We start from the raw sequence: 19,084 nt of genomic DNA, 5'->3' as shown, positions 1-19,084 counted from the left end.
AGTCTGTTTTGATAGATCTATTTTAAAGCTTGAGCATTGTGGATGTTAGTATAAGAATGTTTTTATTGCTCCCAAACATGTACTTGATGAAGGAACAAAGTGGCTGGAAGTTCTTGTAGTTTGTGTGTGTTTGTTTGGTGCATTTGCTTTGTTTTGTTTGGGCTGAGGTAAATTGTGTTTTGTTGCAGTTTTATCTGCCAAGGGTAATACAAATCTCTCCAGTAAGCTTGACCAAAGGGTTGGGTCAGTGGAATGGTTCTCACATTGGTACCTTCTGTAATGGAAAACAAGTCGTTGGTTATTTTTCCACAGCACTTTTTATACCAAGATACCTACTATTTATATCAAATATAGGTTTTTCCTGTGCTTTTTGCAATACTTATGTAGTATTTTACTACAGGCTTCACGTGATTTCCCTATTCTGGCTGTGCCGCACTCCGTTTGGCACACGACTGTTTCAGTGGCTTAGGGAGAGCTGAATACGTGCTACGTTTGGAGGAGGGAAGGAGCCAAAACCTAATCACATGCAGCATGTACACATGCCAAAGCGGCGTGCTTTGTCGCTTCTGGCAGCCGGAGGGATGCGGTTTGTTCGGGCGCTGGGAGAAGCGAGGCTTGTGCCCGGCCCGGCGGCTCTGGCCGAGCACCCCGGCCGCTGGCCCGTGGAGCCGTGCCGGCGCGGCAGAGCGGCAGTGTCCGTCCGCGGCGCGGGGCCATCCGTGCAGGCAGGGCTGGCTGGGCTGGCTGTAGCGGCCCGGCGCCGCCCTCTGCCCGGGCCCGCGGAGCCACCGCTCCCCTCCCTGCCGAGGGCGAGCCGCCGCCGGACGGCAGCCCCCGGGAGTGGCGGTGCTCGCCTTCCCCTGCGCCCAGCCGCGGCCGGGGGGCCGGGCGGTCCCGCCCCGCTCCGCGCCCCGCTGCCCGGCGATTGGGGCTGCCTGGTGCGAGGCGGGGCTTGGATCGCGTGCTTATTTATTTATTTGTTTCCCTCCTCATTTTGTTATTTTTCGCGACATCTCCCGGCTTAAATCTCAGTCTCCCTGTCAACAGCAACCGCGGCACGCGTAGGATGGGCCGGGGCCGGAGGAGGCGAGCGGGCGGGTGGGCCGGGGCCGGCGCCCCGGTGCGGCATCCGCTGGGGCGGCAGGTGCCCGCCGGCCGCGGCCGCTGCGCCCGTCGGCCCCGGGAGCAGTAAGCACATCTGTGACAATGACCTTCTGGAGGGAGCCGCGCTCGCCCCTTGCCTCTCGTGCAGAAAGTCAAACAAGTCAATGAGGATATTGGGAACTTAAAAAGAAAAAAGCGCAACAACAACAAAAGCCCTGTCTTTGTGTCTGGATGATTTCAGGGTTACTCGCATCACCTAAAGGAAAACTTTGATGGCTGGGGAGCCAACGTGCTTTTCCACCGGGATGCGGACACTGGCTTTGTGAAGCGTGGGCACGAGTGGACATGCAGGTCTCCACCTGAGGAGCCAGCGGTGTATGGAGCCCCCCTGCCCAGTGTACCGGACCCTGTCAGCTCGGGGCTATTCTGGGGTAGAGGATTGCTTGCCTGTCTCAGTCAGTTGAGGCCAGGGGGTGCGATTTTAAGCAGAACTGTTTCCTATCTTATTTATTGAGAAGAGAGGGTTTTTCTTTCACAGCATCATATGTTTTGAAGAAAGGAGGGAGGAAAGAGGGTGGTTAAAGCTAAAGAAGTCCTCTCTCTGAAGGAAATGCCTCTTGCACTCCCCAGATGACCTTTTCTGAAAATGCAGCCTCTCCAGCTGCTCGATTTTGATTTTGACTACAAGGTGTGTGTAACTGAGCCCTAACTTTTCCACACACCCTAATATGTGTGCTTCTGGGATTAGCAATATGGGACATCTGTTTTCACCTCTCCTCTTGAGCCTGGCAGCAGTTTTTTCCAAAGGTAAGTATCAGTCTCTTCTGTTGTACTGCATGTTGTTTCTTGTTTATTTTGCATACATAACCTCTGTGTCCCCTGTCTCAGTAATGCCTTGATTGTCAATACCCACAGTTCGTGACTGAAAGACATGGGAGGGAGTCATGTGCTAGTCAAAAACAAAGATATCATGATTGGAAATCCTGAGTAGCAGGATTTTTTTTATTGGTCCACTACGACAGTCTACCCATTTACTGAGGATTTGTTGCCTGTCATATTGTACTTTTGATGATGTAGTAGATGCTGGTAACTCAGCTTTGGATTACAAAGGGTTTGCAGTGTGGAAATTTGAAATCTTCAGAGGTACAAGCTATTGGCATTAGCAGCCCCACTGTTACCTTCTGGGTAATGTTCCAAATTAAAAATCTTGTATATCAGACTGGCTGGCAATGTTTTATTGGACCAGAGGAATACATGCTTACTGAAATGTTTAAAAGCTTTGATGAGAGCCTGAACTAGGTGTATGATATTCTGCGTGCTAAATAGAATGTGAATGTCCTGACAGCATGACTTCAGAGAACTCAGTGATACCTTCTTGTTGCCCTCAAGTGTGTTTACAGTAAGAATCAGAAAACGTATAGATAATGCACACATTTTTGTGTGCATTTAAATTCTCCTTTGAACTTAGTTCTCATCAGTGGCATCAGCCGAAATGTGAATGTTTTTTTGCAGTATTTAATTTAGATGATTCCAACCTATTCCTGTGGAATGTAAATTTGGAGAAACACACATTTCTACTGAGAAGACATTGTGCTTCAACAGCTATATTTTGGCAGAAACCCAAAAGTATTGTTCACATGTGATTAGTCTTCAGAGAGGAATAATAGTGTATGCATTTAATCAGCGATTTTGCAAACCTTTTGGTAGAGTTGTGCTTATAAACATGAATATTTTATAAAAGGTATTATTTATTCTTAACATCTTTTTATAATTTCTAATACCAGCACTATTCTTTTTTCCTCTAAGAGTTATTTTCACCAATTACTTTTTATCCAGAACTGAACTTACAGGGAACCACCAGAGAAATACATAGCTGAGTATTTTGCCCTCCATCAGTATTAGATTTACTTTTCATTTTTTCCTTAGAACAGGTTAAGAAAGGAAGTAACAAAATTATAAACCTCTTCAAATGCAGTGCCTACATAACTACAGTTTTAAAGCCCCAATTGGAAATGCATTAGCAGCAGGGATTGGAAGTCCGAGTCTTTTCAAAAGATTGCTTCATTCACGTTGCACACCAGAAGCTTTTGATTTTCCAGCAAGGTTGTAAAGTATGTTTTTTATGATAAGCAGTATCAGTACTTTGGATAGGCTAACGATGTAGTAAGAATATTCACTTTTTAGTTTCCTGGGTTTTGGTGTTTCAGTTTACAGCCTTAACACTAACATAGTGTTTGACTGAGATTGCAGCTTATTCCAAGGTTGGAGTCTAAGTGACATTTCAGTCCTACAGAGTACAGTGTTTGTCTTACTGCTAGCTCAGCAATTATAATGTTCATACACAGTTTTATTCTTAAATATTACTTACATTTGCTTTGAAAAATAAACATAGGCAGAAAACTGGACTTAGAAAGGAGGTCTCTTAGGTGGGAAAAAATGCTATAAAAATTTATAAGTGAGATTTTTCTGTGTGTTGTGATTTTGAAGTCTTATTAAATCTGGTATGCCTTGAAACCAGATACGTGAGATCACATGTAGAATTACTGGTATTGTCTGTGCTATTTATTTTGCACTTCAGCTATCCATGTACTACTGCGTGATTGCTGGGACTCGTTGCTGGTTAGTAATACAGATATCTATCTGTAATGTTACTGTCTGTTTCCATACTTGGTAACAGATTCCATCTGTACCACTATGCCTTAGAGCACTCTGAAAAGACCAGAGTGTTCCAGAGATTTACAGTATAAACTTGACAGTGTAAAAGGTTGATTCTCCCCACCCTCGCCCTGTAAGAACACAAAAATAAACAAACAAGCAAAAAAAATAGTTAATTACTACTACAGGCATGTTTCTTTGATGCCTTTGTTGTTAATAGAAAAACCCTTTCATTTATGACATCATGACAAAGTTTTGCTAAAGAGACAGAAAATCTTTTAATGTGCAACAGCAATCAGCTGTCTGTATAGGTCTGTTGCTGATTACTCAGAACCATGGCAACACACCTTTTTACTGCACAGGTTCCAAATCATTCAGGTAATAATGTTGAAGACTTGAGAATACTATTGTGGTTTTGCTTTGCTTTTATTTTGTAAGTGTGGAAAATAGCCTCAGCCTGAGAAATGAAATGTTGTTTTCAATAATGAGCTTCAATTTCTGATTTGTCACTGATGATATAATCCATGTATTATAATATATTGTCAGTCTAATTATGTATGTGTGTATACATATATATATATATAGAGAGAGAGACAAAGGATGGAGATTATAAGGCTATGTAAATGTGATTACGGGGGCATTTGCATTTCACAGCTGTACCTTCAGCTAATTTTCTTGAGTCGGTCTTAGGGAGTCAGTTCTTACCCTCAGTCAGTTCAGCATTTTGCTATTTGGTATCAACGGTAAAAAAAATATAAAAATCTTCAGGAATCTTCAATTGAAAAGTAACCAAGTCCAGCTGACATTAATGAAAACACAGACTAATACAACAGGCACAATAATATGGACATTCTGTTCACTTGTTTAAAGGGAAAGCGTCTCATCAATTTTGTTGATGTAGAATAAAAACTTTAATACTTAGACACCAGGTTCCATTCTTGGTTTAAGTCTATAATGAACTGAACATCTTCTCTAAGACTCTAAACAATATTAGGATGTATATTGTGAGACTTCAGATTGAGGATCCTTTTACGTTATAATAAACACCCTGATTTCATTAATTTCAAATTTCAGGTCTAACTTGTCAGTAAACAAAATAAGTGAGTATTTTAGTGACTTTTTCTGCCTGCGTTCTGCTGAGCATTCAGTGTTCTTTGTCATCCCAGGCTGAAATCTTCCTACAGTCACTTTCTAATGAGATCTCAGGCCACATACCTGCTGTTTTGATTTTCTTTTCCCCTCAGTTTTATAAATGTGGAGGCTTGGCAACTGTGTTAGGCAGGATTTCCTTGTACACGCCTAAGAGCATTCCCCGTAGGCCAGAGATGCAGATAATACATTTGCAGTGATGCCAGTCTGGTATTATAGGAAAGTGCATGTGTGGAGATCTCTCAGAAACTAAAGTCCCAAACTTTTATATTGCTTACGTTATAGGAGATAAGTATCTGGATATTTGGATTTAAATTGCTTCTGTTTCCTTTGGAATTTCCACATTAATCTTTGGACTGTTTTGATTTTCATTGAATATTATACTGTAGATTTTTTTTGTCTCATTATGGACAAACTCGATCTTTGGCTTTTTCTAGGAAATTTTACTGATTCCTTGACGGTACTTAGTATCAGAATATATCATTCTGTCCACATTGCTCAAATACTTCACTTATGATTTTAGTGGGTTATATCTTTGTGAACTATAGTTGTATAGGAAGCTACTTCACTTTAATCTCACTTGTGCGTCCACTGGCTTCAGTGGGGGTAGTGGTGTGCAAAGAACTGTGCAGCTGAGTTTGTTAGTTATATTCCATCTTCCACAAGGCTGTGGGCCATTTCTGAAGACCTTTTTGTTCAGATCTGCCACTGACATTGAAGCGCACTGTGGACTATATGTAAGTAGAATGTAAGTAGATACATGGAAAATCAAAAGCTGAGAGTGCAACAGACTGTGTTTCAGCACTACTTACTTTGGGCTTCATTACTCTGGAACATGGGTAGTTTTATTTGTAATGGAAAACAGTGCTGTATATGGTGTCAAAAATGAAGATTATTTTATTTAAGATACACATTTGTTTTTTCCCCTTCCTTCTTGGTGGTGACTAGGCAGTTCAGGGTTGAATTTCGTTTCGTGTTGGCAGATTTTGATTGTGATAATGAGGGACGCGTTCTTTTTCTCAAAGCAACAGTGCTGACATTACTTGTAGACAGACTCATCATAGGCATCTGTTGCTCTAGCTGTACGATTGGTATGTACAGAAAATTTACTGCATTCTGGTTTCAGATGACCGATGCTTAGGTGGACATAAAGTACAGGTGTGGTCAGTAGGAGATTTTTGTATAAGCTTTGCCTATATGCATAAACCCAAAAAGTTTTCTTAAAAACTGAAAAAGTAAAGGAAATCTTTCTACTTTAAGGTTCAAGACATTCCCATAAAACTGATGTTTTTGTACTTGTCCCAGCTGCATTGAACTTAGAGTTGTTTGAGACATTATACAAGGGAAGGAGAAACTAACTTGCAGTATTTTGTTCTTGCTGTGTTTCTAGCCACAGTGTACTTCTGGGAGAAGCCCCATTCTGATCTCTTTTCTTTCAGTAAAAACAATAAAATCAGGCAAAACTAAAAAACTACAGCTAGACCCATGTTTTATTTTTCAGCTGCAATACTGGCTTAATGTGATTTTGCTTTCTAATACTTCCCTGTAACGTCATTTTTTACTTCTGTCTTTTCTTTTATTAGTTCCATAGGACTGACAGGCTCTGTGACACCAACCAATGTTTTAGATATTAATAAAAGCAGCTTTATTCAATAAAGATCAATTTTATATAATAAAAGAGAGAATCAGAAGATAATCTGATTTTTCATGCTGCATTCGCATTAAATAAAACCTCCTGAGGTTGTTGTGGATGCTAAGTCTAGTGGCAGTCTGTCACTGGTCCTAGGATATATAAACATGACTCCATACAGATTGATTGCAGAGAAGCTCAAGAGGCGGCTGAGATTCATTGCAGGTTTGGCTTATGAAGTGTTACATTAAATTACTTGATTTTTAGCAGTCTTTGCCTACTGCATTATTAATGGCAGTTCAAAATGAAGTGGATTTTAAATAGTTCAGAGACATTTAGATAACGCTAATTATTATGAGCAGATTTAAAGTACACGTTTGAGCATGTTAGGCTACTTCACCCTCCTCCATGGGGGGAAAATTAACTGTAGAATGAGGACTGGGTTCTTCATGTCCTTGATTGCTTCTTTTATTAAATAGACTTAATTCCAGTGTAATGTGTTAGTCTGATGGCCTCACAAAATTAATGGATTGAGTATCTATAACCTCCAAAGAGGTACAGCCTATGTAGTATCTCTGTAAGCTTCTACTATAGTAGTGTGACTTAAGCTTGACCTAGAGGATGATTTACTTCTAGGTCTGTAATATGAAATGTTATATCCATCTATTGATCCACAGTGGGTGTGATCCAGAGCCCATTACATTCAGTATCATTGCCTTTAGTAAGCTTTAATTCAGAGTGTAGACAGAGTTTTCTGGAGTGGTATTTTTTCAGCCTGTGGCCCACACACCAGTGGTGATTCATAGAACATCTGATCAGGGTTGTGAAACCAGTGGCAGAAACCTTATGCATGCAAGCTAGGAAAAAAACAAGGGGAGGAAATAGAAGTAATGAGACAGCTTTCAGAGTTCATCCCAATTTGTGTTTTTAAACAAAGACCTTTGTGACGATACTGTGTAAAACAGTCCGGATTTCTTTCAAAAAGTTAGATGCCTTTTGTCCTTAAAAGGGTTGAGGAAAAACCACTGTAGTGGGACTAACTGTGGTAACGTAAAGTATTTCTCTGAAGTGTTTGATATCGCCTCAGTACTTCAGACACAATCACCGATGCTGTGAGTGTTTCTAATCCACTGCAGCACAGGTTCACTTAAATCAACATTGAGTAGTGGTTCAGTGAAACATCGTAGTAGTCGTCTGCCAGTTGCTTAAATGGCATCTGCAGTGTAGGGTCAATTAACTTCCTGAAAGGCTTTTGCTGTACTTGCAGACCATGTTTGTCTGTTCTTACACCCTCAGTTTTGTTTTTTTAATTAATGTTTCCAGAAACGTTTCTGGATGGAGTTTTCTGTGTTGCAGATGATTGTCTCCTTGAAAGTTGCTCAGCAAAATGCATACATTTTTGTTTCATGTATGAACCATGTAGAAATGGTTGGTAGTGCATGTATCTATGCTGATGCAGCGTTTGCACAAATTTAAAAATAGAAGGCCTCTTCCCTCCTCCTATAGTCACTTCACCTTCTCACAGCCCTAGCTCTGTTTTTAAAGTAAATTTGAATTGATTTGATATGTTTACTTATTTGGGGGTTTATTTGTAAATCAAGACTTGTCATGGTGCTGTATTGGATGGTTTGGATAAGGCGTTCCAGACATTTTCTATGGTAATGGTTAGTAACCACCTCTTGGCCTTTATTTATTCAGTTTTATACTCACTTGCTTTTCTGCTAATGATGTCTTTTAATAGCTGCTCTTCTCCTTGGTGGAACACATTGGGCCTCATTAGTTTGCAGTTTTGCAGCTAGAGCAAGCAAAATACATCCACATGTAAAAATGACCATGTAGGCTGTAAAACTTGAGAAGGGTGAAGGATATTGAATACATAGATCCTATAAAAAGAGGAAAATAAAAGAATTGGCTAGTTACATACAAAGAAGTTGCAGGGGCAATAATGATGAGCACACCAAGCAGAAGTATGGAAAGATGCTGACACACTCTTTATTCTTGATGTATACAACTTTATGAAACAGACTAAGCAACAGGAGAAGCATTCTCTCTAGCTGAACCAGGATGCTCTGCAGCATGCCTTTTTATCTCTTTGCTTTCAAGGTAGGCAGGCTGTTGAGCAGACAGTCTGCAGACCTCTTGCTGAGGAGCCAGGCAGATGTCCAGATATTCATACAGATGAGGCTGCATGTTTTGCATGCTAAGAAAATCATACAAGTCAGAGTTTAGTCTCATCTAATGCTAAATGATCTCAGAACATTGAATTGTATTGGCCTTTAACATCACTTCCTGGCTTTTTATTTATTTTATATATTATTATATATTTTTATATATTGTATACATATTATATATTTTATATATTTTTACAAGTGTACATTTTATGTCTTCAGTATACATTATGTAAATGCATTTTACAAGAGGAGGAATCCAAAACTGGCAGAGATAACTAGCCAATATGTATCTGAATTTCCCACCTATAAGAAGGGCAGGAAGGGAGGATACAGGGAACTACAGACCTGTCAGCCTGACCTTGGTGCTAGGGAGGTTATAGAGCAGATCAATCTGAGTGCCATCATGCAGTATGTGCAAGACAACCAGGGGATCAGGCGCAGCCAGCATGGGTTTATGAAAGGCGGGTCCTGCTTGGCAAATCTGATCTCCTTCTATGAGAAGATGACCCACCTAGTGGATGAGGGAAAGGCTGTGGGTGATGTCTACCTGGACCTTAGCAAAGCCTTTGGCACCATCTCCCACAGCATTCTCCTGGCGAACCTGGCTGCTCGCGGCTGTGATGGGTGTGCTGTATGCTGGCTAAAAAGCTGGCTGGACAGCCGAGCCCAAAGAGCAGTGGTGACTGGAGTTACATCCCGCTGGTGGCCGGGCACACGTGGTGTTCCCCAGGGCTCGGTGCTGGGGTCAGTTCTGTTTATGATCTGGACAAGGGGATCGAGGGCACCCTCAGTCAGTTTGCAGACGACACCAAGCTGGTGGGGAGTGTTGATCTGCTGGAGGGGAGGAGGCTCTGCAGAGGATTGTGGTCAGGCTGGGCTGATGGGCCAAGGCCAACTGTATGAAGTTCAGGGCTCCGTGCTGGGTCCTGCACCTGGGTCACAACAACCCCATGCAACACTACAGGCTTGGGATGGAGTGGCTGGAAAGCTGCCTGGCTGAAAAGGGCCTGGGGGTGCTGGTTGAGGGCTGGCTGAACGTGAGCCAGCGGTGTGCCCAGGTGGCCAAGGAGGCCAACAGCATCCTGGCTTGTGTCCAAAATAGTGTGGCCAGCAGGACTGGGGCAGTGATCGTCCCCTTCTGCTTGGCACTGGTGGGTCTGCACCTTAAATCCTGGGTTCGGTTTTGGGCCCCTCACTTCAAGAGGGATGTTGAGGTGCTGGATGAGTCCAGACAAGGGGGATGGACCTGGGGAAGCGTCTGGAGCACAAGTCTGATGAGAAGCAGCTGATGGATCCAGGGGTGTTTAGGCTGGAGAGCAGGAGGCTCAGGGGAGGCCTTATCTGCTCTCTCCAGCTGCCTGACAGGAGGCTGCAGACGGGGAGGGTGGGTGGGGGTGGTGGTGGTGGTGGGGGGGGGGGGTGGTCTCTTCTCCCAGGTAACAAGTAGCAAAACAAGAGGAAAAAGCCTCAAGTTACACCAGGGAGGTTTAGACTGGATATTAGGAAGGTTGTCAGGCATTGGAACAGGCTGCCCAGGGAGGTGGTGGAACTACCATCCCTGGAGGTTACTTAAAAGATGTGTAGGTGTGGCACTCAGGGACGTGGTTTAGTGGTGGGCTTGGCAGTGCTGGGTTAATGGTTGGACTTAATGATCTCAAAGGTCTTTTCCAGCCTAAATGGTTCTATGAATATTAATCCAGTCCATAATATAATATAAGAAAGAAAACAATATCACTTAGTCTTCAATCCACTCACTTAACAAAGATCCTGGATTCGCAGATAATTATATCCTCTATTTTATACTGAGACATGGTGAGCCGTTCCCTTTGTTTTCAAGAAAACTAAATAGTGGTGATTTGCACATGCCTACATTGAAATACCCGTATTTATCCTTCAGAGTTTTGCACCTCTGTCTTAATGTAATCAGTCTTGATTGGTTAATTGTAATTTGGTAGTGGACATTGAGTAGTTACTTTTGTTGTCTGTGCATGGCAAATTACGACGTTGCTTTTGGTAATATAGGATGTATTATTAGGTTTTCCTGGTATGAAGGAGATCTTGGTGGTGTTTCAGTGGATTGTGTGTTAATCTACTCTTGAAGGAACTGTTCAGCTCTGCAAAACTTTCCAGTTTAATGTGTAAAACAGCTATGTATCAGCAGTTATCCTCCTGTCACCTTTAGCATATTTTCAGACATAAATGTAGGATCTAGTTTCCTCGTGTTCACAAGCCTATAGCTCTTGAGCTGAGGAAGGGTATCTTTGTGGTCAACGGTATGGGACTGCGGGCAGAATTGAACAATCGTCATTTCTGTCCAGTGGAGGACAGAGGTGCATACACACTCTGTAAGTTTATCATCTAACTTTGTTGTTCTATAAGCAGCGTACAATGAATATTTTTAGAGTTTTCACTAATCTAGCCCATTTACACTAATATTCATTGTGTCTATTTTGTTTCGGATCTATTTAACTCAGATCATAGGATCTATGTAATTCAGTGGTAGGTACTTTGTTAGATGTTAAGCTTGCCTACAGAATTAAGCTCATATGAAAACACTAGAAAAGCTTGGTGTAGCTTCTGTAGAAGAGAATGGAAAAGGAACGTATGCAAAAGGAGTGTCTCATTATCTACCTGTGTGCTACTGCACATCTAATATATGACTAATCGACATTTTTCGTTTTTTAAAACTGTAGGGGCAAGTTCACAATTTCCAGATGTCTCTAATGAATTTCTTTATACGCATTCTCAGAAATCCTACTGAGATTTACTGAAATGTCAACTACTTAGCAATCCTGTAAATCAGGGCATGAAAAGATGGGGTTACAAAATTTAGTGGACAATTTTCAAATCTTATTTTAGTTTTTCTGAGTTATGGTATCCCCCTTAATGACAGAGTAATTACACCTTCAGTGACTAACAATAAAAGCAGTGTATTACTTTTTAAAGCTTGAGATGATGCTTTTCATAGATCTTTCCTTGTTTATTCAGGGTTTATCAGTTAAGGTTCTCTTATTCCATAGTCTTTTCCATATTATTGGGCAAACAGTTGCAAGACTATCGTGACTTTAGCTGTGCTCTGGTCTATCCTTTGTGGCTGACTGAGTTCCCTGCAGCAGTTGTCTGATAACGAGATGATTTCTTGCATACTGAACACTTGTGCACAGTAGGATTCTGTTATATACTTCTGACTCTTTGACACCATCTGCCCAGTAAAGTGGTTTTAATGGGTTTCCACTGAGCCAGCCTGTATTACAGCTCTGACAGCATGCTCTTTATTTTTAAAAATAAACAGAATCTCTTCAGAAAAGCTATCCATGAACATTGGCTTCTCCAACAAAATGACTGTTACATACTGTTCTGTATTTTGCAGAGGCAGAAAAATAGGAAAATGACTGATTGATTGGAATAGTCTTCTAATAGTGCTAGTTTATTTTTAAAATTACCCTTTAAAGCATTATTTCCTGTCCCATTTTTTAGTCTGGTATTACTACCCTTTCACAGAAATGCAATTGTTTTACCTTGTTGGAGTTCTCTTCTTTATGAAAGCTGGGGAATGTAGTGGTTCACAATGGTGATTTAGGAGTCAGGGTATCCACTGGCTTTCTGTAACCTTTGAAAAATCGCTTCAGTTTTCTGCTTTCTCTTTCCCTCTTAAACTGTCTTGTCTACTCAGAATGCAAGTTGTTCAGAGCTGGACCTGGTTTATTTGCTATTTACATAGCATCTGCCCTGCTTCTCAGATGAGAATGTACATTTTACCACTTAAAAATAGTGGTAAATATTTTTAGTGTTTGAATTGGAAAGTGGAATGTGGTATTCTGATTTTCCTGATTGCTGGACAACACGAGGAACACAAAGGACTGTAAGAATAGAAGTGTAAGAGAAAAAGATTCAGATATAATGAAAGCATGTGTGTGACTGAAAAATTTTGAGCTGAAGTAGATGCCATCCCATGATTTTACAATTAATAAGCTATTTAACCCTTTTCAAACAGCAACACTATAAAGGGAACATAATTTTTTTTATAAGAAGATGTCATAAAGATGTTTTTATGTTTCTTCCATTATACTAAACTGTTAAAGAAAAGATTAAAAATATCTGTATTAATAATGCAACAAACTGTTTACAATGGCAAAAAAATAATTTTGGCAGATGGTACAGATCTTGGGAATATTTCATTCCTTCTATGCTCCTTTAAGTCTTTGGAATTTGTTTTAAGCTCCTTCACATTAGTAAGTTGCAAATGCTGTGGGTAACAGTGGTGATGAGATAAACAGATGAATGAAACTGTTCTCTCATCTCTTCTGTTATTGATGGGACATGAAAATTGAAACAGTCAAAAGGGATTCTTCTGAATTTCCAAGCTGGCTTGACAAAAACACACAGAGAATCAGACACAATCCTATTCTTTAGTCTTTACGTTCTTTTTTCTAAATTACGTGGAGTTTGACCTCCAGGCAAAATGAAGTTTCCATCTGAAGCATGGGTTTCTTTTGTCTTCTCCCTGCCCTATACAGTACTGGTCATGGCTTGTAGATCTGTGTAGGGAGCCAGTACAAGATATTTGGACCTCTGAACCCTCTAGCTGCCCATTTACTTGACAACAGCTGTTGCTGAGGTCCCCAGGAAAAACAATCTTCTGTGCTGCTGTGGCATTATAGAGTGAATATACCATGAGGCTAAGGCAGCTTTTCAGCATATTCTGAGATGTGCAGTGCCATTGTATGAAAGAACCACTCGCACCAGTCATTAACTTTGGAACCTTTCTTCCATTTAAGATGTTTAGTACTTTTAATTTGTGGAATATGCACGGGGGGGTACCATTTGTGAGAAAATTGGCAAGATCCCTTTTTTGCAGCTGAAGAAACAGGCAGTTCCATTGTCATTTAATAAATGGGTCAACAGCAGAACTGTGCATATGAAGTTTTCAGATCATGTGACTCTGATGTTTGCATGTTTTCCTACATTTTCTAGCTAGTTTGGTTGAAAGCTTGTGGTCCATCTTAGCAATACTGTATCAAAGTGCAGATTCCCTTTATGGTTTTCATATTTACCTCTTTGTAGATTTCTTCGGACTTGCTGTCTTTTGAAATCACCCAGCTTCTCAAGGTCCAGAATTCAGACTGAATTTAGTGGATCCAGTTTCAAGTTAGAAATAATATAAAGCAAATATCACTGTCAATTCCCTTGAATTAAAATGGTATTTCCCAAATGCTATCAAGCAGGCTGATATTTTAAGTGGTATCTCAGTGCTCCTTTCTCTGTGTTTTTGTTAATGCTTCATTTGTGTATTGGATGAAATGCTAACTAAGGTGAATACTGACGGTCTGTGATCCTTACGCAGTTGCTTGTTGCTGCTGTTACCTTTTTTTTTTTTTTTTACCCCCTTTGTCATATTGTAACTTTGGGTATTGCTTTAAATGTTCCCTGCCATTTCTGCTGCAGTAGTCTAAAACATGTATTTCAACATCAGCTCTGTCTTTTCTTGCCTTTTTATTTAGACTCTTTACCTGAGTAGCAATAGATCAGAGTAATGGTGCAATAATCACTGTTGAAGCATTTATTTTTGTTTTCTTTATAATTCTATGCAGCCATATGCTCTTTTTATCCTTTCTTTTATTCCTATCATAATTATGCATGTGGTTTGGATCAGACCACGGAAAAAAAAAAGAAATGCTTGTAAGTGGAAAATACTATATATAGCAGACATTTGTTATGGTATTTATAGTCTGGATGTTTAGAATGTCTGCATATGCAATATAGGTTCTCATCAAATAATCAAATTACATGAATAATAATAGTAGGGATGGTTCACAAGGAGATTCTTTTCAGCTGTTCTCTTTTCAGCAGCTTCAGAAAAGAATGGTGAATTTAGTAGCATATTTTTCAGTGCTAACAAATCTTGGCTTTGGCAGTCTAGATCAGGAACAGTGAATTCAAAACTGAATATCCCTCACAGAGATGTCCTTATAGTAACTGTCTTCAGGTGCAGGAGAGAGTATTCCCAGACCTCAGATGATTTTAGCTGTTGGAGTACGTCATAGGATGATCTCTCAGGTAATTAGCTTTGTCAAACCTTGTCTTTATGGGGCCTACAACTTCTATCTGGAAGGTTGCTAGGAGACAGTGAAGATCGAGGGATGAAGAAAAATTCCCCCCAAAGTGCAAAGGGAGCATTGCAGGATGTTATTTGATGTAACAGGACTTTCTCGTGTTTCTGTTCGTACTGTGAAGTGCTAAAGCCCATCATATTTCTACTAATAAGTACGTTCTCATTTGTGTTTTCAACCTGAGAGTAGTAGCCATCCTAGTCTTCCTATGTGTGGTGACACTGCATCATTCCCTCAGCTTCTTGGGTATGGTCTTTGACTTGTTGCAGGTGTTCGCTGCCAGTTGGATCAATTTGTCAGAGAAAATACACATTCGCACACTTGTTTTATCTTCTGACAGACAGGCACTATCAAAATCTCATCTGGAACCTGTGGAATTACTGTAGTATTTTCAGTTATGTTTTATGCTTCTTTGACATCTGTTTTAGGAATAGATGATCTGTTGTATTTGTTTGGTCTAAATCAGACTGATCCTTTGCTTTCTGGTACCTCTTCATTTTCTTCTCCAATGACTGAATAAATGTTTCTGTCAGACACTCAGTAAGCAAATTCCTCCGTAGTGCTTGCACATTCTCTTGCCTCCTTAATTATAGGTCAGTGCCATTACTGGTTTCCTTCCAATTGCAAGTCCAAGTCTTGTTTTTAGCACTGAAATGAACAGAAGGAATAATGGAGGAATACAGACTATGTAATCTTAGATTTTGAGATTACATGGAATTTTTAGTACTGACCTGTAGGAGTTACCAGAAAATAGTTGGAAACCTAGCTGGGAGCCCAGAAAACTGAGATTGAGGGCAAGTAAGAAGAAATATGTGAAAGTCGGAAGACAAGAAGAAGAAATAAATAGCAAACTCTGTATTCTGTTCTGTGCTACTACTCTGCAGAGTAAGAACTGATAGTGAAGAATGGGGTTGTGAAGGCCACATAATAAAGAAAATCACATCTGCTTCCTGTGCTCTGTGGCCTGCTTCAGGCATATAGACAATACTCCTCACCAGAACGGTCCCAGGAGGTCTGACGTCCTCAGACTCCCTCACACATGCGTATGCCATAGCTCACAGGCAAGTTACACGTTTGACCTGATTCTGTAAAACTGCTATGCTACCAAACTGCAAAGTTGCCCTCACATTAGTTAAAGTATTTTGAACTAAGAGGACACAATTCTTTCTCTGCGAAATGGCCAGGGGTCAGAGCTGTTTTTCTGAGGTGCTTCTCAAAATCACTGGAAATGTTTCTTGCATATATATTCTGGCTAAAGAACTTAGCTGATCCAGGGGAATGGGGAACTGGGCATATGCCATGTAGGCTGATGATAAAAAACTGGAAAAGCAGCTTTGCTCTTTTCAGCAAAACAAGTGAAATGCTCTGATTTTTTTAAATCAGTAGAAGATCCTTGGTGGGTGACAATTGAAATTTTAACTTTCATTTCAGACTAAAACAAATACTGAACTACTGTAATTTTTCATGGACTAAAGAAATCTTAATTTTGCCTATGATAAATTCAAGTCACAAACAGCCAAATTTGATTTTTGCTTGTTTCCAGAATAATCTTATGTGGGATGGTTTATACATACTTTATTTCATGAACCTGAAAGGAAAACTAAAATAATTGATGCTCAGCTACTTCTTTACATTCAGTGGTTGAAAGTTACTCCTTTTGTTTTTGCACTAAAATATTTTCTCCTTCATGTGAACTCTTAATTCTCACCTCTTTTTCCAGTAGTAAAGGGTTTTTTCTCAGCATTCTTTCCTTTGCATAATGGAAGCTCTCACAGTTGGCAAGTGCCCTCGGCTCCCTTCCTTGACCTGCTGGTAAAATGTGGTATTGAAAAGTTTTTTGTTTCCTTCTCAACTGAAGTAGATTGCACATCTCTCGCAATAGATCTTGCCTTGTGCCCTGGGCAAGTAGTCGTCAAATGTGTTGGTTACAGAGAAATGATGCATTGTGTGGTGCTATAGATGCCATGCAACTTAAGAGAAAGAAACAATGAAATGACATAGTTTTTTGTATTGCAATGAAAACTGTGCTAAGTGCTGCGAAACCACAGCAAGGAACAATAAGTCTTTTGGAGTCAAGGTCTAGCTTTACAGGAGAAATGTGCAGAATTTTTATAATTTGGCTGTAGAAAACAGTTATGACAGACGTTTCCTGGAATTATTTTTTTTTAGAAGCAATTTACAGGTATACTGTTAGCACAGTAGTTGAACAGTGGTGTTTTCCTGTATTTTGGGTGTTGATTTTTTTTTTAATTAAATCTAGACTGTAAGCAGCCAGAAGAAAAATTGTAATCATTACTTGGCTGAATCTCTTCTGAAAATGAGCATGGATGATATGGCTCCTCAGTAGGCTAAATCTTCCTCAGCTGGGGCTGCTGCAACCTCTCTCTCTTGTGTGGCACTGGCATTTATGCAGTTGAGTAATGTGTCGTGCAGAGAGCTGATGAATCCAGCTGAAAACTAATTTTTTTTTCTCCTTTATTTAGGCTAGGTTGGTTGTTTTTGGTTTGGTTTTTTTTTTTTCAGACACCACCTTGAACTGTACAGCAGTTGTGTATTGAGGTGGTTCAGCTCCCTGATCTGATGGAAAACTAACCCACCAAAAAGAAAAGCTTTCCAACAAATACAGGACTGAATAATCTCACCCTGATGCCACATGCTCACCAGACCTGAAATGAAAAAGGGCTGAGTGTAAGCCTCTGTAGCCTGCAATTGTGTGTTCTATTTGTAATATCAAGCTGTACCTCCAGTAATCTGTTCCCAGGCCTTTTCATTCTCCACTTGTAGAAAAAAAAATCATGATTGTGGCAATTGGATGTTGTTCAAGCCTATGGAGTGGCGTGCAAACCAGTCAAAATGGTAAAAACTTTGACAGTAATCACTTGATATATTTAAAATTGCCGTTTTCAGCTGATAAGACTTACCAAAATAACATCCCATTCCATCTATAAAACAGCAACACTTTTAAACTAAAAGTATGCTTGTAATAATGATGACCAAGGTAAAGCCATGCAAGTTAGACAAAGATACGATAATTTTAGATAGCAAATAGTATTAGTCCCAGCTCTCCCTCAGTAAATTCCTTTCTATGGCTTGGTTGAAATTTTTGAAGGGGAGGGAAGGTCTCCCACTGTTGTTGATAATGTGGTGATCATTCCACTTTATAATTCTGGATTCAGCTATACTTCTCCAACCTGAAGTGGACACTACTTACCTTTATGCTGAGTATTTTGATAGTGAGTTGCAAGATTTTGGAAACCTCTTTATATTTTAAATCCAGCCAGCCAATTCTGAATAGCTGTGTTCTGTCACAGTGGTGACAGAAGTTTGCAGTATGGTAATGAAGATGTAAGACCCAGGAGTTTCCAGGAAGAAGTTTGGATTTTATTTCCTTGCCTCAGTTGCATAGCTGTGGTCGCTTTCAGCCATCAGCAATGGCTACTCTTGCAAGTTTCCAAAAAACTGAGCATCCCCCTTTCATAATCATGGATCTGGGTCAGCCTAACATTTTTCTCTTTGGCTTTCAGCTCTGTACTAAGCATTACAGACTACTATTGTATAAGATCTTTCACATCTGCCTATCATGCAGGCAGTTCCCGGTTCTTAGTCACTTGGTTTTTTTCTTTCCTTATGAACTAGTGCTGTGACTAAATTGGTACGTCTTAATGGCTCATCGTGTCTTGCATAGGCTTCCTGTTTCTGACCCCTGTTTTCTCTTCCACCACCAGGATGTACCTACTAGTAGGCAAATGCCATCTGGGAATTGTTAATCTGTCACAAGCACCACTGCTATTAGTGTGTGTGTATCAAGATGCAAAGGACTGTTAAAAAAGCTTATCAGAGTTACAATTTTTAAAACATTATGTCCGTCTTGATTCTTAAGGCTTCCAGCTCTTAGGTCAAAGTCTCTAACTTACAGGAGTGTTTTATTTTATTACAGTGGGATGGTTAGACCAGCACGGGGGCAAATGACTGAGTCATGGACTGGTTCCTAATTACACCTATGTGCTTCCTTAATGGAATTCAAATCAATTATTTTGTTGTATGAAGGAAGTGACATTATATTTATTTATAAATTCTTTTTAAGATGTCAGCATGTAGCCCTAAGAATGTGGAAGAAGGTAGAGCTTGTCAGCCTCACTGGCTGCTCTGAATTAGCCTGAACCTATTGGAAATGAAAGGTTCAGAGAGCACAGATGGAATAGATTGAAGCTTTGAGTGAATTGAAAGGGCAAGTTTACTGGCAAATTGTGATCTCTGTGGGCAGA

The 19,084-nt window shown here is 40.3% G+C and overlaps 1 protein-coding gene across 4 annotated transcripts in view; it reads left to right on the top strand.

Annotated features, from left to right (window-relative positions):
* Positions 1-1,017: 1,017 nt before the first annotated feature.
* Positions 1,018-19,084, top strand: part of TMEM132D (transmembrane protein 132D) — a 260,700-nt gene continuing 242,633 nt past the window's right edge. For 3 of the 4 annotated variants that reach the window (XR_008730638.1, XR_008730639.1, XM_055700693.1), the window contains exon 1: positions 1,018-1,911. Coding sequence is in view for 1 of the 4 variants with exons in the window: in XM_055700693.1 (XP_055556668.1) it covers positions 1,833-1,911 (79 nt within the window). In the remaining 3 variants the exon portion in view is untranslated. The remainder of the gene's footprint in view (positions 1,912-19,084) is intronic. The other variant, XM_055700695.1, reaches the window with a different exon arrangement.

The sequence above is a fragment of the Falco cherrug genome, chromosome 1 (genome assembly GCF_023634085.1).
Source record: "Falco cherrug isolate bFalChe1 chromosome 1, bFalChe1.pri, whole genome shotgun sequence".
In the NCBI taxonomy this organism is placed as follows: domain Eukaryota; kingdom Metazoa; phylum Chordata; class Aves; order Falconiformes; family Falconidae; genus Falco; species Falco cherrug.
Note: the sequence above shows the minus strand (reverse complement) of the source record. Positions and strands in the feature narration are given on the sequence as shown.